Raw genomic sequence first — 22,135 nt, 5'->3', positions numbered from 1 at the left:
CTTGCACAACGTGCTCAGGCTCTTTTTGTCAGCAGCAGCACTTTATATCTGCAGGCACGCCTTTCTTCCAATAATCATCTGAATAAAGACTCATCTGATACGTCTTTATTTTTATCACTAACCGTTCATTTCCTGATTGAAACTGTCCTCGTGTTGCTCCTCTAAACACAGTGTCGGCTGGTAGTTTTGCTTTAAGGTTTCAAGCAGCAAATCAAAGTGAATCAGCACGTGCAGTCTTTGTTATTTATAATGTAACGGTGGTCAAAGGTCTTTAAACCAGAAACCTTCATCCACGAGCCTTTAACCTCTGCCTCCAGTCTGCTGCCCTGAGTTTACACGACACGTCTTTATTATTTGGAACCACTTGCATGCTCAGAAGTCATCATTATGAAGTGTAAACGTGGTGTTTGAAGGCTTTGAAACGGCTTCACTCCGGTTTCTCTTCTTCTGTTCCAACCACCATGACCCTGAGCATCACCACAGCGGTATTTTGGTTACATTCTGGTTAGGCCTCCAGCGCTCTGCACAGCTGCACACTGATCTACCAGCTCCACCACTGCTGAGCATCGACACACACAAAGGTAGAGACATGCATTCACCTCCGTGCTGTAATATGCTGATGCTTATCCTTGTTTCATAACGATATCTGTGCAAGTTTGCTTCAACTCAGAGGCCTGTCGCTGCCGTGCTGCACGATACGCAGCGGAGTAGATACAAAGGGATCAATATAATGGTCTTCAACGACTCATCCTGAGGTCTGATACGCTGGACTTTCATGTCAAAGTTTCATCTGAGCTTCAGTCATGGGAAGGAAACCTCAAACCCCTCCTCCCTCACATACAGAACTGGGCAGTTGCTGCACATCTTCGCAAAACAGGAAATTTCATGTTTCCTCTGCTGCTTATAGCAACAGCTTGCATCACACAACTTCTGCATATGTGCACACACACACACACACACGCACGCACGCACACACAAACACACTAACACACACCCACACACTCGCTCACACACACACACACCAAGTCCCACAAGAGCGCAGCCACATTTTTACATGAGGGAGTCAGGATGATGGTCTGGTGTTGAACCGCACTCAGCACTGCAGCAACGTAACAAACCCTGATGTTTAATACTCTTCACACAATCGTTCCTTCATCATCATTTATTACCACAAACATTCAGTTACACTCTGTACAAACACGTTTCTGTAAAGCTTCAGTACGACGTCGGCTTCAAACACTTCTTCTTGATGGATTTGTGGAGGATTTCAGGCCTGAAGGTGAGGAGGAAGATGATCGAAACACAGACAAAAAACAGACACGCAGGCACAATGAGCAGAATGAACCATAACTTAGATTCTCCGCCTTCCTCCAAACAAAGAAAAGAGTTGAAGTGCTCGACTCTGTGTGTCCTTTGGAGGAGATCCTCACACTCGATGTCTGACTGTCCGACCATGTGGATGGCCTCAAACGTCCTGAACCACTCTGTTTGGCAGCAGTTGAACGGATTTCCTGTGAGGAACACAGTGTGCAGTTTAGGGGCTAATGTGTTAGCCTGAGCTAAGGGGATTGTGGACAGTTTGTTGTCCCTCAGATCGAGGACTTTAAGGTCCAGATTTAGGAGCGAGGGGGGAAGATAGCTGAGAGAGTTCCTTGAGATGTTTAAGAACTTCAGACTTTGGAAATGGGAGAAGTCAAAGTCTTGTATGTGAGTGTTTCCTAAACCCAGATGCTGTAACGTTCTGCTCAGACTTTGTATTGATTCATGGGCGGTGAGTCCAGGGTTGTCGGACAGATCCAGGTGTGTTAAAGACAACCCTTTGAACCCAGACGGAGGAATCCTTTCCAGGTTGCATCCTTTCAGGTAAAGCTGTCGTAGAGATTCAACGTCTCTCCAGTCCACACAAACTGAGATATTGTGGCTGCTGGCGTCCTCAGAACGGCAAGCGTCAATGTTGTTATAGCTGAGATCCACTGAGTGGAGGCTCGACAACGAGGAGAATAACCCTGACGGTAACCGCGTAAGATCATTCAGGCTCAGGTTCAGGTACGTCAGATTCCCAAACGCAGTCAGCGTTCCTTCATCTGCTACAAACTGGTTCAGCCTGTTGTTGCTAACATCCAGCTCATACAAGCTAGCAGAGAAGTGTTCTGACGTGAGATTTAAGGCTTCCAGACAGTTCATGCACATTCGGAGTCTGGACAGGGAAGGCATCTTCTGGATGAAGCCTCGAGGGAAATACTCCACCTGGTTCCCCCTCATGTCTAAAGTCTCCACAGAGGAGATGTCCCCGTGAAGGCTCTCGTCCCACAGCTGAGCCGTCACGTTGCTCTTTGTGTATTTCTTCAAGTTGTAGAACTCGACAGTCGAAGATGAGTTCAGGACTGTGTCATTCTCTGCCAAGTGTTCGTAAAACCTGATGCTGTTGTGGGACAGGTACAGATTCTGTAAGCGGCTCTGGTTGGGAAGGAAAGGAAAGAAGAGCAGTTTGTTGTCTGACAGATCGAGCGTCTCCAGCTGGAAGGTGTCGTTCATGTCTTGTATGGCGATGAACCACTCGATGAAGTTGTGGCTGACGTTGAGGACGACCAGCTGCGTCATGTGGAAGTCGATCAGGCACGGCAGGTAGTTGAAGGCCAGGTTGAGCCGCTGGAGTTTGGGATTGCTGTCAAAGGCTTTGACGATCTCAAACATGATGTTTCTCTGCAGGTCCAGCTCTCTGAGTTGGTGTAGATCTCTGAAGGAGGTCTCATCCAGCCTCTGCAGGAGATTTCCAGAGAGATTGAGATACTCCAGAGACGTCAGGTTCTGGAGGAGAGTGGCGACCATTTCATCATCGAGCCCATTCACAGAGAGATCCAGAACTCTGAGTCTGGGTAGAGTCTTTAATGCCTGGCTGGTTTCTTGGTAGCCAACATGAAGGCTGTTATTTGCCAAATAGATGTTTTCTAACAGTTTTGAGTCCTGAAAAGTGTTTGATTGTAACCTCTCCAAACTGTTACAAGCTAAGCTCAGAGTGTTTAATGAGGGGTAGAAGAGGAGCGAGTCGTCGTGTAGTGTTTGGATGTGGTTGTAGTCCAGCTGAAGCTCCTCTACGTTGTCTGGGAGTCCTGCAGGCATCGAGGAGAGCTGTTTGTTCTTGCACAGAGCCGTTCTTTGGACCTGCAGAGAAAGAGAAAGAGCACAAAGATTTAGGTCTGTGTGTTCGTGTCTCCTGATTTATTCCCTCAGTAAACATGTTCCTAATGAGTTTATGGTCTCAATCTCTAGTTTCAAGTCACACAGACCAGGAAGAGGGGAGGGGTTAGGGCATGAAAATGTCTTGTCCAAAAACAAAGAGGTCGTTAGTTAAAATACAAAACTGGAGACTTCAGAAAGGTCCTGTCTCTGTATGTAGCATCAGAACTGTTTTCAGACACACAGCTGCACATGTTTTAATGATCTGTTAGTCGGATGATCCTGGAGGAAGACTTCTGGTGATCAGGAAATGTTTCCTGTAGAACAACCATGAGGTCAAGTTTGTCCAATACTTTGGTTATTGGCCAAAGACCTGCAGGACAGACCACATTTTGGATTAGCATTCATAGTCCAGTGTTCCGGTGTTTAAGTCACTTGCTAAATTAAACAGGAGCTAAATCGGCTCCTACATCATTGTAATAGTAATCACTGGGAGGACCCGTGACCCTGCTGCATAGCTCTGTTGCTCTTGCCCCATCTTCCTCACATCATCTAATTCAACGTGATAGTTCAACTTTAAAACGCAAACATTCAACAACGCAGTCACAGAGAGTCACACAGCAGCGGACAAACAAGCAGGCCGACGGTAATTCTGGTTAAACGCCAAGCGAGCCGACCGGCGGTATCGAGGATAAGCTAGATAACACGATCAAGCTAGCCATGGCCGACCAACGCCAATTCGTGGAATCCAAGTTTACAGAACACACGCGACAACGCGGCGCCACGACATCTCCACCTGCACGAAGGATGTGTCTAAACTACGATTGGACACTTCTTTCTTTCTTATACTGACGATGTAAAGTTATCTATTGATGCAACGCGTTCTGGACTGTTCAGACAGAGAGCAGAATTTTTAACATTAAGGACGAGCAGGAATTACTTTTTCAATGGCCCAAGGCCGAGCCACCTTCTCGCTTTGAGGCTAAGACAAATGAAAAATGTTCAGACATCACATCGATCAGTTCTGCACGCGGTCTACAAGCCCAAAGGAAACACAGAATTTAGACCTTTTTTCTGTAAGCTATATTCCTCAGAAGAAACTCTACATATTGAAAAGTGTAAAGACTAAACCTGCCGTCTCTATCTCGGGAGGAGGCCGACCACCTGGGGGCTCCTATGACATTAAATGAACTCAAAGAAGCCATCCGTGGTCTGAACAGAGGTAAATCTCCGGGTGAGAGTTTTAACTTTCTGGGAGGAACTTGGACAGTACACGTAAGAAATGATTCTATCTGCTGAGAAAACGGTTCCTTTCTTGGCGATGTCAACATGGCTTTACTTGCTGTTTTACCTGAACCAAAAAGGACCCCACCTTATGTAATGGTGACAGGCCCTTAAGCATTTGATGTGCCGGAGTAAAGGTGTACGCCAAAGTCTTGGCCTCAAGGATTGAGACGCATATAAACGTGTGCACCATGACCAAACTGGTTTTATAAAGTCCCGTCTGGCAGGAGACAACATTCGCAGATTACTCCATGTTTAACACTTTCCGAGAGACATCAAGACACCCTGTGCTGTGTTGTCTCTCGATGCTTTGACCGACTCGAAGGGCAATATCTATGGGAGGTGCTTGAGAGGCTGGGCTTCAGTCAGGGCTTCATTCAGCTGGTTAAGGTGCTTCATACTAATCCTTCTGCCATGGTGACAGACAACAACATCTTGTCCCCACTGGGCTGTCCTCTTTCTCCCCGTCTATTTCCTCTTTCTCTAGAACCTCTAGCCCAAAAGATAAGAAAACATCCCCGTATTGTACCCATCTCTTTTTGTAATACACACCATTTTCTGTCCTTATTTGCAGATGATATACTACTTTATGCAAAATGTAGCCGGCTCTCTGGATATAAGATCAGTTGGTCCAAGTCCCAACTAATGCCTCTTAATCCGTCCTTAAACCCGGCTACACTCCCACCTCATATTCCATTGGTTCAATCTGTCAAGTATCTAGGTATTGATATCCATTCTTCTTTACAATCTATGTTCATAAAGAACTTCCAAAACATCCTAAGACGAGTAGAGGAAGTCTTGGACCGATGGACAAAATTTCCCAACTCCTTAGCAGCTCGAATCTCCATAATCAAAACGGATATTCTACACAGGGTAAACTTTTTGTGATACCCCTTCCTCGCCCTGTTGGGACGAATCAAACACAGTCATTTCTCAGTGTGTGTGTGTGTAGGGTGGTAAACGACCACGTGTTGGCCACAATGCAAAGAAGTAAAAGTGATGGTGGCTTCGACGTACAGTCCCCTGTCCCCTCTGTCCCCTCAGACTCTCTTTATGTCTTTCCTTCTTTATCTCCTTCTTCATGTTTAAGGCTGCTTGTGATGTAGTTTGGGACGCTGCCGGGGTGTGGGGTAATTGTTGTGTATTTCATTGTTTATGTCGTTTGTTGTCTATGTTGAACACCAATAAACAGAATAGTCATCATTGGATTGCTTTGTTTTGATTGCTAATTAAGAAATGTTAGCATGCTAACAGGCTAAACTGTGACTGTCAACCTGGAACATATTACCTGCTTAACATCATCAGTTATCAGTGAGTGTTGTGGCATGGTTTGGTTGGTTGATTGACATTTTTCATGTGTAATAAAAAGTCATCAATAAACTTAATAAGAATAACTATAAAAGAATGAACAATGCTAAGGAACGCATGAACACATGAACACACTGAAGCATCTGGTGAATGAATGAACTGTCTTTGTGTAACCCAACCGTCCTCCAAAGGAAACGCAAACAGCTGTGACAGTTTGTCTCCACATGGAGGTGTTAGCATTTAGCTTAAAGCCTGAGCAGCTAGCATGGCTGTAGACTGTCAGGCCTGTTGACCTCATGATCATGTAATGTGTTTAAAACATCCCGTTCAGGACGTTACGCTCACGTTTTAACACACCTGCTGAGGTGTTCCCTCTGCTGCCAGGTCTCACGTTAGACCAGAGCTTTTATTTCTTCATCTCTGAGAGTGAACCTCCTCCAGCCTCCTGCGTCAAGGGTTCATGAGTGTCTGTACAACAGTGTGTGTGTGTGTGTGTGTGTGTGTGTGTGTGTGTGTGTGTTTGGTAAATGAGTCATTACGGCCTCAAACGTCAGTTACGAGCCTTAATTACTCAGGAAGACCACCTACTTATTTAACCACCTGAGGTAAACGGCCTCAGAGCTGCAGGACAGACTCATGTTAATGACTTCACACATGCAGACCTCATGTTGTCATGAGCTAAGGGCGCCTGCTCTGCACCAGTCTGTAAGTGTTGATGTGAAATCTTGGATCCTCCAGATGAAACTTTAAAATAACAGCTGGAGTTTTTCTGATATTTACTTCAGAATGAGTCACTTCTCCTTTTCCTTCCTGCTGAGGCAAAGTGGGAAACATCGGACTCAGTGAACGTGTTATTTCCTGCACCATGTTCACATGTTCACATGTTCACAGCAGCAGAGTGTGTGAGACTCACGATGTCGACAAACCTACTCAAATGTCGAAGCATTCATAAAGAACGCTCTTCCTCCAGATGAACCTTGTTTGTGGATGTGCTTCAGAATAAGCTGAGGAACAGAGAGGGGTCTCACCAGCTGACATGGTCCGTGCTGCGGATGAGCCGAGGCAGGTCGCAGGAGTCTCCACAGGTGTACCAGGCAGAGCAGGAGGGGGGTGAGCCTGTGGAGCTGCATCTTAACATCCTCACTGATGACAGGGTGACAGACGGAGAGGAGGAGGAGGAGGAGGAGGAGGAGATGGCTGATTAATGTCAGTGTCTAAAGCATCTCTGCATGTGATTAAACACCTGGCACCAACAGTTTACTATGACCTTCAGAAAGTGGGAGGACGAGGCGAGATCTATTTTCAACCCTACTTCCACTAACTTATGAACTTAATGTCAATGTTTCAGCCATTACAGTCGAGCAAAAACAAACAATAACTGAACTTAGAGAAAGCAGACGGCTCGTCCGGTTCCTGTACGATGTATTAAAAACTGTAGATCTGTGAAAACATGCAGAAGAAGCACAGACTGACACGTGTTCGTGATCTGAAACAGCAGAAGAAGAGTTCGCTCAGAGATCTGCTGTTTGGACTTTCATCATGACAGACTTGATAACATCCGTCTTTTCGTTCAGAACTTTCAGAAGATTTTATTTTGATGTGTAACCTTGAATACCTTTAATATTCTAAATAAGACTCTGTCTGTGTCACAGTGTGTCTTGATCTCTGCTGCCTGTTTTTGACCCTTCACAATAAAAGAAGCTACAGTTAAATATGATCAAACATTTATCTCGTGAATGTCCTCGTTATTATTTTTACTTGTGTACCTGAGTTTTATGGTTCTTGAAGTCCCACCCAGAGACATACAAATAAACATTGAATAAATCCATGGCATCACTGCATGTTGGTAACTTGTTCTTCGTCTTTAATGCGTCTGTGATGCAAACTTAAAACAGGCTCTGTTCTTCCTTTGTCTTTGCATTTGAGCGGCCGTCAGAGGAGTTTAACTTTCTTCATGTTTTATGAGCTGAAATGTTTGTTTGACAGCAGTCGACCAGCAAAGCGACAAGTTTCAGAGTGTAACGTGCAACAGCCGACAAAACCACACAGCGTTTAATGACAACATGCAGCTGAGGATGACATGAACCTGATTAATACAAGGATCACACAGATTACAGCACAAGGTCACAACCATCAGAACACAACATGTGATCTATGAAACATGAAGAAACTCTGCAGACTCCATAGAAGTGTCTGTCATGTTCAGAGGAGAATGTTCACATGCAGTAATGTGCAGTTAATTCACCTGTATCGTGACTTTAAATCAAACAGGTGACAGTCTGTGTTGCTCACTCCAGATTCACTTCTTCTACATGCAGAAATCTCTGACAGTCTCTGTACGAGCAGCATGGCAGGTTACAGTGTCCGATCAGTGCAGGCGATCACACAGTGTCTCAAACACACCAAACATTAAATATGTTTGAATGTCACTTTATTAAAGACACAGCCTGCAGCTCTCTCCTGTCAGAGTGTCAGTGCTCTCTGCAGTACTCCTTCAGTGCTCGGTGTGTGTACTTACTCTGGTGGTTAGGTGTGGATTTCCAAAGCCACTGACGGTTGATCCTCTGACCATATCGCTGGTTTGACTCTGCAGCAGAGCGCCTTTCTCTGTGATGTTCAGCTCTCACTGAAGCTCTGACACCCGTCTTACTACTCACGGAAGCAGCAGCAGCAGCGGAAACCGAGTCACATGGACACGCTGCAATCAGAAAGAGGTTCTCAAGCCCGGGGCCACAGGAAGGAGGGCAGGATCTCAGCCAGCAGCAGCAGCAGCACATGAGAGAGACGCTGTTTACAGGCAGAGAGGGATGGTAACACAAGAGACACCACAAAAACCCAGCGAGAACACACCCTCTGCTTGCATCAGAAGACCTGCTGCAGAGGAAACCACTGACACACACACCCTTCCTGCCGATCGCCTGTCACTGAAACTCACACACTCGAGGGTGTGAAAGTGGATAAATGTACCAAAGTGTCGCCCTGTTATTAGAGCAGATATCACATCACGCACCTCAGAGACACAGAGACACGCAGCACACTCACAAGACACAGCGTCTAATGCTTTAAGTGATGATAAGTTTACAACATGGCTGCTTCAGGTAACAACAATCCTTACTCTGCAGCTGCATTCAGATGCCTCCTCTCTTTCACAGTTTAAAACCTCTTGTTAACTTGCTCCCCCCCCCCCCCCCCCCCCGGGCTGCAGGAATAAGGAATTAGGATTCAGGAAGTGATGTGCCTTCTTTGAAATCTGTCAGTGATTCCTTCCTGTTTTCACACAGATCATCTCCAGCTCTCACTTCACACTCTTAAACGTTTTGTGCCAATAAGTAAATTATTGAAGACTCCGTGCTGAGGTGGACGACGCTGAGGTGGATGAGGTGCACTCTCATGAAGCAGAGATGCCATTAAAGAACCCTCCTGTAGAGGCCTGAGTCCTGCTCTTTGGCCGTCACCATCTTGTTTTTTGCAGCCAGAAGTGACCATATTAGGATGAGAGGGTGGATACGCATTGCTACGCCTCTAAAGGGCGTGGTAGTAACCTGTCAATCACAGGTAGCCCCGCCCTAAACCTTCCCCTCTTCCTGGTCTGTGTGACTCTCAATGGGAGCATCAGAGACTAAATGAACATCATGCTGTGTTGAAGAAGAAACTAGAGACTGAGACCAAAAAGTCATTAGGAACATGTTTACTGAGGGAATACATCAGGAGAGGAGGAGGAACATGTTCTCATAGACTTCTATAGAATCACACTTCTTTGTCGCCCCCTGCTGGAGGATACGTCCACTTCTTATGTACAGTCTGTGGAGTCTTTATCTGTTTCCTGTGTAACTTTGTTATTAACAGTGTTTAAATAAAGTTTCAGATACAAACACAATAAGCCTGATCTAACAGCCGACCTGTCCTCCAGTGAAACACCAGCAGGTCACCTTCAGTGGAAGCTACCTGTGTTTAAATCAGTATGTTCATCAGGTGCAGGTGTCACAGGTGTTATTATTTTGACACACTTAAGATGATGGGGGGGGGATGGTGCTTGTGGCAGTTGGGGTGCAACGTCCCCTGGGTGAGGGGGGATGTGGGCAACACTGTACACAACCAGGACTCTGTGGTGTTACATTTGCATGCAGAGGAGGATTTCTGCCCCCTCCTGGTCACAGGACGTACTGCATCTTTACAGACAGTAACCTTAGTTTTCTTCTTTTGCTGTTTTACATTATCAAGACTTCCTGCTCGCTACGATAACATTTAACATCACGTGACAAACATTTAACCTTTGGCATAAAACCCTGCAAAAAAGGAAGACTACATTATTCTAGTCTCTGTAGAAACAGTTTAAGTGTGCACATTTCATCACAAGCCATGAGCTTATTCTCTTTCCTGTCAAGAGTCAGAGCTAGCTAAAAGCTAAAGCAAGCACCAGCAGGCAGTTAGCTTAGCTTAGCACAAAGACTGGAAACAGCCAGCTCTGTCAAAAGGTCACAAATCTGTTGCTACTCTTTGTTGTTTAACGGATGAAACAAACAAGGTGAAATGTGTTGTTTCTTACAGATGCAGATTTGATTACCTGTGGCTCCTCTGAGTTTAAACACATCCAGTTGTTTATAACTAACTTCACTATTATCTTAACTTATAGAACAGCACACAGGTCTGATTCATCATGACACACAGACACTGTGGCTAACACAGATGCATTGTTTACACACTAACATAAAGACTAAAGAGAAACAGTGATCGTGGGGTTCAACCTAAAAAACAAAAGAGAAGAGTTTAGAGACGGTTCGGTCTGACGTATAAGAAAGATGCATTCAAGTGTTTGTTTAAACCCCAGGAAATAATAAAACATCTCTGTGAAAGCAGGATGGTAGTTATTGTGTGCCTCTACATGTGTCCACTAAACTATCACAGCATGCTGCTGCAGTGTGACAGAGTTTGGATCAAAGTGTGTATTAGTGCTGTGCTCGATAAACTCATGAACAACAACCACAACTCACGTTGATCGGTGACAACATGTCACTTTAAAGAAATGAATGTGGTTCCTTAAAATGCTCCGTGTAAGGACACGTACACAAAGCTAGTGAAGGCAGCTGAGCACCCTGTGTGCAGGTGAACAGTGATGTGAAGCTGACACTGTAGTCACTACATGAAGCAGCTCGAGCAGGTTCAATGGCCTTCTGAGGTACGTGCTGTGACAGAGAGTGACAGACAGGAAGTCAGGATGATCAAGGATGCAGAGACTGAGACAGGCAGGCAGACAGGCAGACAGACAGGCAGACAGGCAGGCAGGCAGACAGGCAGACAGGCAGACAGGCAGGCAGGCAGGCAGACAGGCAGGCAGGCAGGCAGGCAGACAGACAGGCAGAAAGACAGGCAGGCAGGCAGACAGACGTTCAGGGTCAGAACAGGACGAACTGGCAGGAAACCAGAGACATTCATCAGACAGAAGAAGACGTCTGACCTCTCAGCCTCGGCAGCACACGCTCAATCAGTCATTAATGGAAGTGATAGTCTGACGGGGTCGAGGACTGTGATGTGTTTTTATACTTCCTGTTGCTGAAGGAGGAGCTCCGGAGGTGTGCATGTTGTATAGAAATATAAAGACTCGGATCGCTGTGACCCGTTGGTACAAACTGGACTTTTTCTGACACAGACACTGAGAGGCATCATGTATACAGCTTTACATTGTACTGTTAGCTTCGTCATGAAAGGTTGGCTAATATTAATGCTGTTTGTCATCATACATTAGTTAGCATCATAAATCACATTAGCTGGTGTAGTCATATACCAAGCTAGCCAGCTAACATATCCACATTAGGGAGCTAAAGTTAGCTAAAGTTATCCTGCTAGCTTTCACACATTAGTCCGGCCCTCGTGTGAGTCATCAGGCATGGGGCCACACGGGGGCCACTCGCACCTCTGACTGTGTACTGATTGATGTAATGAATTATCTCTGGTGCTCTCCTGATGCTGCTGCTGTGAATGTGTACGGTCTGGCTGCACTGTAGAAAATGGGATAAATAAAGTTGTCTGAATGTGAATAGCTGTGACTTCACTGCATCTGGAGCTGCTGCTGGTTGCTTCGTAACGTTAGCTGATGAAGTCATTTATAAGCAGAACTAATTTACCAACAAGATCAGCTGACGATTTACACTTAGGACACAAATATGCAAAGTAAGCTAGCTATGAATTTGTCTGTGCTAGCACGCTAACGTTAGCTAACAAAATCAAACCAGGTTCTTGCAGATGTTTCCCAGTTTCCCCCTGATGTCACTTTAAACCCTTTTTGTTTTGTGACTGTGTCGCGGTGGGGACGTTAGCGACTCCATTTCTAAGCTAACACGAGCTAACGAGTAATTTAAACTACAGGACAGAAGGAGCCCGTTTCCAGCTTAAGGAACAATTAATGTGACACTAACCACAAACAAATTCATGATAAATTATGAATCAGAATATTTGGAAATATGTTTTCACTGGACGGCAGCGAGCAGCGTCTCCAGTGTTAAGAGCACCTGTGTGATGAAGCACTTCCTGTAGACGTCCAGGTTCTTATGAAGCCTTTTTTATTGTCAGTGGTTCATTTAACACGAGCTGGAGTGTGAGGTGTGTGAGGTGTGTGACTAAAGCACAAGCAGAGAAACACGCATCGCAGCATCTGTACTCTAAGAGTGGCACCATGTAGACTTTATTTTCAGGCCTTATAACCACACAGTTTCTATAGTACCATCGTTAAAACAAGAAATAAATAGTGTGTAATACTACGGCAGCACATTAAAAAGGACACACATGAACATGGTACAGGTATACTCTCCACCAGTACTGGACAGGTGTTTCAAAATGGCAGCTGTTACAGTTCATACGCCAGGTTTCATGCACATACAGGACTGTTGGTCCGCATGTCCTCGAATATAATCTAATATCAGGTCACATAGATTTGGCATACAACCATTATAATCATGTGTTATAGTTTTACATTAACTCATACAACAGAGAGCTATTAATAACAGCTGCTGTTTCACTGGTTAAAATGATGTCTCAGTGTAGTTTGGCCTGATTGAAGCAGACATTAACCCTCCGGTCAACGTGTTCGCCTCAGCCTGATGTGTTTAAATAATGTGCTGTGGATAAAACAGTCCAGCAGCTGAACTGTGAAAGTGGATCTTCCCTTGTTTATGTCACAGTCCACAAACCCTCCTGTCCCCTGTGGTCTGTCCAGTCCAGAACCTGACGCCTCATGCCGAGCTGCAGGAGAAACAGTTTCTGTGTGTGTGTGAGTTCTTCTGACAACATGGCCTCAAAAACCTTCGAAACAGGGCTGTTAGTCACCTGACAGAACAGGTCCTGCACTCGCCATAGGCCTGTTTGTTTTGTGTTCCTGTGCTTCTATCCATCCAGAGGTTTCCCCAGGTACACCATGGTGACTTCAGTGTTTCCGTACACTGCAGAGACAGCAGGGAACAGGCAGGCTTTGGGCAGTCCACGAAACGCTATGCCCAGGAACTCAAAGCCTCTCTCGAAGGCTAACGTCTTGTCGTCCATGTCGAGAATCACTCGTATTCTCTCTCCGATCTGTAAATAAACACGTCACTAGATTAAAAAATACCTATTAATCAATAAAGTAAGGCTGTTGTCCTGAACATCAGCACGCTGTGATTACCCTCTTAAGACCGATCACAGCGTACTGATATGACAGCACGACCTGGAGTGTGATATTGCTTTAACATATCATACAGGTGTCACCAGCTCCTACCTGATATTTTGGTGCGTTGTTGCACTGAGGGAAGTTCCCGTTGACCTCCCCGTTATGGAGCAGGTTGTTGTCGACCAGGTTCCAGCCCCAGCTCTGATCGTCGCTGCCCAGCAGAGCCACGTAGCCCTGGCACTGCATGGACGCCCGCTTCGTGGCGATGCCTATCACTGCCACCGTACCCAGAGGCCCCTCCCACCAGATCTCCCAGGCGTGCCGCCCTTCCGAGAAGCCGATCTTTCCTCGTGCTCCGTCCGTGCTCTGGGCGATGGGGTTACGGTGCAGCGTGAAGCCGTTCTTCTTGACGTAAACATTTCGGGAGCAGTCGTGGGAGCTCAGAGCGTGCTGGAAGGCCTTCAGCTGGAGAGAAATAAAAGGACATGCTTTAGGGCGGGGCTACCTGTGATTGACAAGTCACTGCAGGAGCAACCTGAAAAATATCTTGTTCAGCCATTTGTTTTTCTTAAAGACACTCTGTCGGCTGTTTTGAAGTCAATTTTGTTCAACGCCAGTTTATTGCTAACCAAAATAAGCATCCAAAGTAATATCACGGTTACTGCTAATTAGGAATGCACCACAAGCTAATGCTAGCAGCTTGTAACTAGTATATGCTAGCAAATCACTCCACCCTCTCGTCCAAATGTGGTGAAGTCTGGGTTCAAGAAAACAAGATGGTGAAAGGTCATGGACTACTTTTTCATTACCTGGAGCCCTGCGAGGTTGGTTAATGAGTTCAGTTCATGATTATTAACTATTGTCATTAGAGATTAATATATTCAATATATTATGATGAAAGAGTCTCTCTATATGGCCGGAACATTTTATCCCAAATTTAGATTCTGGCATGTTCAGGTGTAGTCTGTGAGCGCTCAGTGGGTCTCAATGAGGTCAGAGGACCTTTGAGGTCCATTAAAGAAGTTCTTCAGGGTCCAATGGAAAATTAAGAGTGGATTCATGACACCAGTTTTCCCCTCACCTGCAAATCAGACAATCACTAGCTGTCACTTTTAGAGGGTCTATTATTTACGTGGCTGTGGTGCAGTTAACCCATCAACAACAGAAACTTCGCCATTGGTCAGTGACATAACACAAGGGGCCAGGATCTAATATGGGCTCATGACAACAAAACACCTGGTTTAGCCTGATACCAACACTTCTACACCAAACCCCATTATAGAATCCGCCAATCTTACTCGGGTTTCAACGAACACACGCATATGTGTAGTACACTACTGTGACTTTGACTTGAAAGACTGGGTATGGTTCATTAAAGTCTTCTGTCATACAAAATTGTCGCTCTGGGATTCACCCTAAAGACAGTGTGCAGTTTACCACCTCACCTGTGACGCTCCCTGACGGTGTGTGCAGAGCAAAGGTAACACTAAGCAGGCAGGTTTCTGACTGGAGTTTGTCATTAATCACAGCGGTGTCATGGTGAACCTACCTTCCCCTTGTAGGTGGGCAGGTTGCACAGGATGTCAGACCGCATAGCTTCATCGCTCAGAGACCGTGCGGCGAGGCTGCGCCACACCTCGCTGTTTTCATCCGCCAGGATGTTGTTCCAGTGCCAGCAGACCAGCGAGCACCGCATCAGGTCGGACAGCTCCAGGTAAGAGAAGACATGCTCCAGGACCCGAGCTGGCAGTCTCCCGGCCACCCCTGCGCCTCCTCCGGCTGCAGCAGCGTAGGGAGAGCCGGCGGAGCTGCAACTGGCTGCCGCTGCTGCGCCCATACAGGCGGAGCCTCCTCCTCCGGCGGCCGCTGCAGACATTATGCCCCCGCTGTTTACCGAGCACACAGGCCGACCGGGTAGTTTCACCGAACACCGAACAATAAGTCCTAATATACGTTCAACACCCCCATTTTACCTATAAAATCACATACAGGACGCCGTGAAATCACAACAGTATGGACCCTACTCTTCCCACCTCAATGGCTGAATGGAAGCGATGCGTCAAGGTCCTGGAAGATCAAACACAATTAATGTCACGCTGCCAAACAAACAAGGACATTTACATACACAGGTATTGGTAAGATACGTTAGTTAATATCATAAGCCTTATCAATGTGTTGACAAGTTGTCAGGTAAAGGGAATCTCCTCTCACAGTTAAATATATTTTACAACCTTCCAGGATCTGAGCGCATACATCATGATGAGCTCACAGTTACTGTGTGTTGCAGTGTTAGCGGGACATCAGACGGTACACTGTTGCAATGGTTAAGTGTGGAAACTGTGTGGCAAAATATACAGTGAAATAAAAAACAATGAATTTGTATTAATATGAAAATGTATCTGCTCTGTTCGGAGATTTTACTGATACGCTTTCGTGTCGTAAAAACATTGCTTAATTAATAAATGAATAAAAATATAACAAATTATTTTTAAAATGCACATAAAACAAAACTAGTGTACAAAACAGTACAATGAAAATAAATTGAAGAAAATGTATGACCTGATTAAGAACTGTGTAGTAGCTTGTATGTGTAGACCACGTGAGACTACCCGGAAGTGACGCGAAGTGCTCAAAAGAGTTCAGTGAAGCATCTGGGAGCAAAACACCAGCTAGCTTAATTTCATTTTACGGCAGAGACAGAGGAAGCTAACAGACGGAGGAGACAGTTACAGTAAGTGTTTGTTTGTTATAGAGGAGGAGATATGTTTGTTATCTGTAGTGCTGTCGGGACAGGCTGTGCTGTAGCAGCCTGTCTCTCTCTCTATCTCTGTCCGACTGTCTGTCTGCCTGCCGTGCTGTGCGGCCTGTTGACAGACTGTCCCCCGGCTGGCTGCGGTCTGTCCGGGGACAGTCCAGCGGTGCAGCGCGGTCAGACAGGTGAGCAGCAGGTCAGTCTGGACATCAGGAACCTGCTCAGCTAACGGCGGGACGTGATGCTAATGAGGCCATAGCTAGCTGATGATAACAAAGCTCCGCTGCGCTCATCTTTCTAAATTATTTTACTTAAAGGTTGCCATCTTTAAATTTTGCAGGCAACATGTCACCTTTAAAAAAAACGAACATCTTGTTATCACCAGCACGAGCTGGAAACAATTTGTACTCTGTTACATTGTGATTTATTGAACAACTGCTCGACACTGTCAGCTCATCCGTAGCAACATCTCTGATCCAGCTGCTCCTATTTTTAATGTTCTTTAAATTTGGAAATGAGATGATGTCAGGTAATATTCTTTTAAAGTCAGATCTTTAAAAAGGTTAGAGTTCTTAGTACTCGCTTCATTACTGCACACGATGCTAATATTCTCACAGTACATCACGTATAGATCCAATGGTTTCATACTTTTAGCTCACCTCGACATAAAGTAGTGCCCTGGATAAGCAGACTCGTAAAGTGATGTAACATTGATGTGTGTCGATCACCGCTAGAGGGCAGCAGCGCAGAGACATGCAGTATGACTACAGTATGACGTGCTCCTCCATACTGAAACATTGTGCTCTTTTATTGTGTCCTGATAAAACTCTGCACAGGTTGTTTATGCAAATCTTTATACACCTATCTGCATCATTGTGTATATATTTTATATCTATACAGTATTATGTGTTATATTTACAGATATTCCATAGATATTGACCGTTCACAGAGAATGCTATGGCATAATTTTAAAATGGTTTGAGTGTAATGTTCTCTTTTCTGGTGTTAATGTATATTTACTATTTAACATCCAGCCATAAATAACATGAGACAATCAAAAATGTTCCAGTTCAGAGTACGATGAACTAGTAAGGTCGTCTCATGTTTCAGTCCTCACTGTCGGTTGTACCCTGACCGGTGGGCTCCTTGTCCACATGTCAAAAGGTCGTTAGGCAAGACATTGAACCCCAAATCGCTCCTGAGAGGAGGACAGGCATCGGGCTGTGACTGTTTGTGGAACAGTGTGGTCGACAGACAGCTGTTAGTTGGCATATTACTCTGTGTGCTAACTTCACCTAAATGATCTTTGCATTTAACAAGTTCTATGTTTCTGTCACGTCAGTATCTGTGACCACCATGAATCCAGTGTACAGCCCTGCACCAACAGGGGTCCCCTTCACCAACACCAAGGGCCTGGGCTACCCAGGTAAGTGTGTGTGCTAGATTTAATAAATGTAATTAATGAACAGTAAATAAAAGTAAAGATTTTTTTATTGTTCTCTTTGTCATGTAGCTGGATTTCCTGTCGGCTATGCAGCAGCAGCTCCTGCTTACAATCCAAACGTCTATGCAGGAGCAAACCCCGCCTTCCCCAGCGGTGAGACTCGCGTCCTGTTGGACACATTAAAGACCCGCTGTGGTCAGGAGTCATTAGGATTCAAATATCACACATAATTCAGTCCTTGTTAAAGGGGCAGTCTGCTACTTTTTAAACCTGGGCTGTATTTTTTTTTTTTTTTTTTTACATATTTTGGGCTTTAAATGAATCAGAGGTGGACATAGTTTTAGCTATTAGCTTCAGATGGCTGCCTCCTAATCCTATGTTATGCTAACATAAAGATATAAGACTGACTGTACATAAATCACCATCGTCATGAACATGTGCTCCTCTCCTCCTGCAGGTTATGCTCCAGGCACTCCTTTCAAAATGTCCTGCTCCCCCAACACAGGGACCGTCCCCCCCTACTCCTCCTCCCCCAGCCCTTACCCTGCTGCTGTGTACCCGGTCAGGAGCACCTACCCCCAACAGAACCCCTATGCACAGGTGTGTACAGGTGAACTTTATTTATATACTCATGCTGTATAATGCTTTACAGTGTAACATGATTGCTCCGCTGTGATTCAGGCTCTAATACCTTCACAACAACAAGGCACCTACTACACGCAGCCTCTGTACGCTGCCCCGCCTCATGTGATCCACCACACAACCGTGGTGCAGCCCAATGGGATGCCTGCAGCCATGTATGCCCCGCCCATCCCTCAGGCCCGCGCCAGCGGTGTCGCCATGGGGATGGTGGCCGGGACCACCATGGCCATGTCAGCTGGTGAGTTTACTAAATATCAGCCCTGTGCTCTGCTGTTCACCGGTCTGCTGTGTCACACTGTTAAACACGGTGTCTGTGGTCACTCTGCTTCTCAGGGACTTTGTTGACAACTCCTTCACCAGCACCTGTTGCCCCCCACCAAGTCACGATGCCCACATATCGGCCTCCTGGCACCCCCAGCTACAGCTACGTGCCCCCCCAGTGGTGAACAGAGGGAGGCGTGAGTGAGATGATTTGCTGTTTATCAGTCTGATTAGAGTTGCTTTGAACGCCCACGCTGATTTAAAGCTCCTGTCTCTCCCTGTCGCCGTGTCTGCAGGCTCGATGGTAGATATGCATTCACTCCAGTGTTTGTTGCTCTCGGCGAGGACGGCCCTGCCAGCGTCCACACCAGTTACTCTTCTTCCAGCATAATGTGAATCTAAACCCAACTACATTCAGACAGGAGGGGGTGAAGAATAGGCCCATCCCCATGACCCCCCCTCCTGATGGAATAAGGCTGCATTCCATGCCCCCCCCCCCCCCCCCCCTCCCCCCCCAGCGCCAGCACCTCCTCCACCTGCTGCATCTCTCACATCCAACAGCAACGCCATGTGACTGTCTGCAGGTTTTTATAGCTTCAACTCTTCATCTGAGAAAAGGGAGTTAGACATGTTCTTTTTTATGTTTTTTATTTTGGGGGACTTAAGATACGTTGAATGCATGTGTATATATCGATATATGAAGTAATGCTAGCTCAACCTACCTGCTGTGACAGATGCAAACTAAAGGCACACATCCAAAGGAACTAAAAGTAATAATCTGCAAAGCTGAGTCACCGTGAGCGTGTCGACAAACGTTTGTTCATGCAAAAACACGCCTGCACACACACGTGCAGAACAAACTGTGCTACATTCACTGCTCTGTGTTTTAGTGATGCTCGGTTTTATTATTTCTCTCAGTGACGCCGTGTTTGCATTTCGTCTTACCATGTTTTAGGAAAAGGACTCATTCCAGCTCTTTATCATTGTCGGTGTTTTGTTCTCCTGCCTGTCAGACGTTTTAGGAAAGAATGTTTTAAGCAGCTTTTGTTTCCAGCTTGAAACGTTTCGGGTGATATCAGTCATAAAACTTATTTTAGCTCAAAGTATTTTTGGTGGAGAACGAGGCGAGGAATGTGCACCCAATTAAGTGTGTGTGTGTGTGTGTGTGTGTGTGTGTGTGTGTGTGTGTGTGTGTGTGTGTGTGTGTGTGTGTGTGTGTGTGTGTGTGTGTGTGTGTGTGTGTGTGTGTGTGTGTGTGTGTGTGTGTGTAAGATTAAAATAGAAACCATTAAAAATGGTGCCATAAAGAGCAACGTGCCGAGAATATCTGACCTGAATCTCCCAATAATAATCTGTTCTTAGACAGGTCTGAAGCACTACATCGTTAAATCTCTGCTCGCTGTGGAAACATGTTAGAAACATGAAACTCTATTTGTGAATAGCACTACTGAAGCAGACACTAATTCAAACAGACTGTCATCGCTGGCTGTTTTACCTCGAGACTCCAGGCGAACCATCGTTAGGTCACATCTTCAGACATGCTCATCATTGTTGCCTCGGTCACCTCGGTTCAATAATCTGTTTTGTAAATGTTATTTTTGTGATTTTGGTTCTTGTTTTGTATTCTTAAGAAAGACCAAAAATAAAAACAAATATAAGAAGAATCTGAATGTTCGCATTGTTTCATTTTGTTCTTCTTGACCCAGAGTACACTGCCTCACAGATCAGTGGGATGTGCACACACAACCAGGGGAACAGATACTAGAAGAACAAATGCAGAGAGCATAAAGACAACCCACTGATATTATCTCATTAAAGCCAGTGTCCTCAGGTAATTATTCTGCTATCTTGTAAAAACGGACATGTTTTTCTCTTTATACTCATCATGCTAGTTAGAGATCAGGAATGCCGTACCAACACGAGATATGGCGTCTGGACAACTGTAGCACTTAATTTATGATAGAAATGTCAGACCAAGGAGTACCCATTATTGATCAACGTATCAGGCAATCCGGTTCAGTTACAAATTGTCCTCTACAGTAATGAATGTGATCTTGAAGGCTGAAATAAGAAAAAAAACCCAGACACTTTTTTTTTTTAGATCTTCATAATTATCCCCGGACAACAAAAGTCGTTTTATCGGGATAAGTTGTCTCGTTATCTCGTTTTATTTTCGTCAGGTAACAACAAAACAAGCTGTTAGCTGTGGCTATCGAGCTATCAGCTCTCAGTAGCGTATAGATGTTAGTAGGCCACATTTCTTTGTTATTATTTATAGTTGTTCTAATTGGTTTGAACGGTGTGAACGTGAGAAGGTTCCTGAGCAGGAGCGGAAGAGGACGACTTGATCCTAAACGTCTCCCCTTTCTGTCCTGTATGTAAGAGAATAGAATAATGTCCTCTGTAGAGGGCAGTGTTACGCTCTCTAGTCTTAGCCTGCCGGAAAATCATCATCAGAAGAAGAATACTTCCCAGCATGCAAGTCGGCGCGCGAAGTTGGATTTTGTTGTGGAGTAGTAGCTAGCTATCAACAAGACAATCCTATTATTATAAATAAAACTACATACATAGTACATTTCTTTACAGTAACAAGTTCAGCGGACAGTTTGATTGTATTTCAGACTTCTCCGTGTTTCTGGACTCGTGTTTGTAAGTCTGGTTCATTTAGAAACTCTGTCGGGTAATTTATCAACATTAACTGTTGCTGTCATGCGATTCCGTTTACAGCTAGGCTAAGTTAAACAATGCTAACATTAAAGACGGACAATAGCACCTTTATGTTCGATTAGAAGAGAAATGTAAATAATTCAATGTTTTTAAATATGCAGAAAACTTCACTGTCCAGTGTTTTCTGTTATGTAGAATATGTATGCTAGTATGACCATGGTGTTGTATATCTATGGTATAAACATGTTTCAATTTAAAATGAGCTAGTTAGCTTTATTTTGACTACTTTTATATATTACATCATCTTAGGTCTCAAGTACATGTCAGGCAGGTACTGTGGTCACCTTAAACAAAAACTACATTAAATAAAAGAAACGATTTCACAGCTGTAACAAAGGAAAGTCAGAGTTCAACACACAAGGACAGTAAAGGATGGTACTGAAATAATCCTGAGTTAGCATTTAGTAAGAGTTATTATCTCAAAGTAGGAGAGCAATGTGTCCATGCATTAACCTTTATACAGATATGCGTTATAAACATTTATCCTGTTTTCTCTAACAGGTAGTGTGTCATGTATTAGGAGGTCTGTGTGTGTGGATGGAGGATGAGCAGCCCCAGCCTGAGCAGTGGGACCCCCAGACCTGCTGACCTGTTTGAGGACTTATGGAGGCAGTTGAGAGAGACCCACCAGAATGCACTGCTGGGTAACAGAGCTCTAATGTACTGTGTGTAGATGTATGGTGACTATCCCCAGTGCCTCCTGTAGATTACACTGAAGTCGGATACGTCGTCTTACTTTGGTTACACTCGTCAACATCACACTTGTTGCTGTTTTTTTTAGAACTGGAGGAAAAAGTGAACAAGCTGAAAAAGGAGCGCTGTTTGTGAGTACAGTATATATCTTTAGATATTATTAATAGACAAATTATATCGTATTCATTGATATTCATTTCATTTTGAATAT

General features: G+C 44.9%; 4 protein-coding genes across 5 annotated transcripts in view; 2 read left to right on the top strand and 2 right to left on the bottom strand.

Annotated features, from left to right (window-relative positions):
• Positions 1–1,155: 1,155 nt before the first annotated feature.
• nrros (negative regulator of reactive oxygen species) lies at positions 1,156–8,349 on the bottom strand. The gene is made up of 3 exons (XM_069667618.1): positions 8,288–8,349; positions 6,798–6,912; positions 1,156–3,162 (listed from the first exon to the last, which is right to left on the bottom strand). Exons 2-3 carry the CDS (start codon positions 6,897–6,899, stop codon positions 1,216–1,218), a joined length of 2,049 nt encoding a protein of 682 aa, XP_069523719.1. The 5' UTR covers positions 6,900–6,912; positions 8,288–8,349; the 3' UTR covers positions 1,156–1,215.
• Positions 8,350–12,421: 4,072 nt separating this feature from the next.
• On the bottom strand, positions 12,422–16,868 carry fbxo45 (F-box protein 45). The gene is made up of 4 exons (XM_069667666.1): positions 16,817–16,868; positions 14,955–15,378; positions 13,514–13,870; positions 12,422–13,332 (listed from the first exon to the last, which is right to left on the bottom strand). The coding sequence occupies exons 2-4, from the start codon at positions 15,279–15,281 to the stop codon at positions 13,147–13,149; spliced, it is 870 nt and encodes a 289-aa protein (XP_069523767.1). The 5' UTR covers positions 15,282–15,378; positions 16,817–16,868; the 3' UTR covers positions 12,422–13,146.
• Positions 16,022–20,168, top strand: fam168b (family with sequence similarity 168 member B). 2 transcript variants are annotated; one of them, XM_069667667.1, is made up of 7 exons: positions 16,022–16,136; positions 17,500–17,583; positions 17,671–17,754; positions 18,059–18,201; positions 18,283–18,481; positions 18,577–18,701; positions 18,801–20,168. In XM_069667667.1, the coding sequence occupies exons 2-6, from the start codon at positions 17,514–17,516 to the stop codon at positions 18,687–18,689; spliced, it is 609 nt and encodes a 202-aa protein (XP_069523768.1). In that variant the 5' UTR covers positions 16,022–16,136; positions 17,500–17,513; the 3' UTR covers positions 18,690–18,701; positions 18,801–20,168. The 2 variants fall into 2 exon arrangements, with proteins under 2 accessions (XP_069523768.1, XP_069523769.1); XM_069667668.1 differs by having other exon boundaries at positions 18,577–18,705.
• A 914-nt stretch (positions 20,169–21,082) lies between these two features.
• The window catches only part of nsmaf (neutral sphingomyelinase (N-SMase) activation associated factor), a 32,709-nt gene continuing 31,656 nt past the window's right edge, over positions 21,083–22,135 (top strand). The window contains exons 1-3 of the mRNA XM_069667099.1: positions 21,083–21,153; positions 21,733–21,875; positions 22,013–22,055. Of these exons, the coding sequence (XP_069523200.1) occupies positions 21,776–21,875; positions 22,013–22,055 (143 nt within the window). The 5' untranslated portion in view covers positions 21,083–21,153; positions 21,733–21,775. The remainder of the gene's footprint in view (positions 21,154–21,732; positions 21,876–22,012; positions 22,056–22,135) is intronic.

This window comes from Semicossyphus pulcher, unplaced genomic scaffold (genome assembly GCF_022749685.1).
Source record: "Semicossyphus pulcher isolate SPU_LCO1_2020_fin unplaced genomic scaffold, fSemPul1.0.p SCAF_18, whole genome shotgun sequence".
NCBI classification, from domain to species: domain Eukaryota; kingdom Metazoa; phylum Chordata; class Actinopteri; order Labriformes; family Labridae; genus Semicossyphus; species Semicossyphus pulcher.
This window is presented reverse-complemented; position numbering and strand designations above follow the sequence as displayed.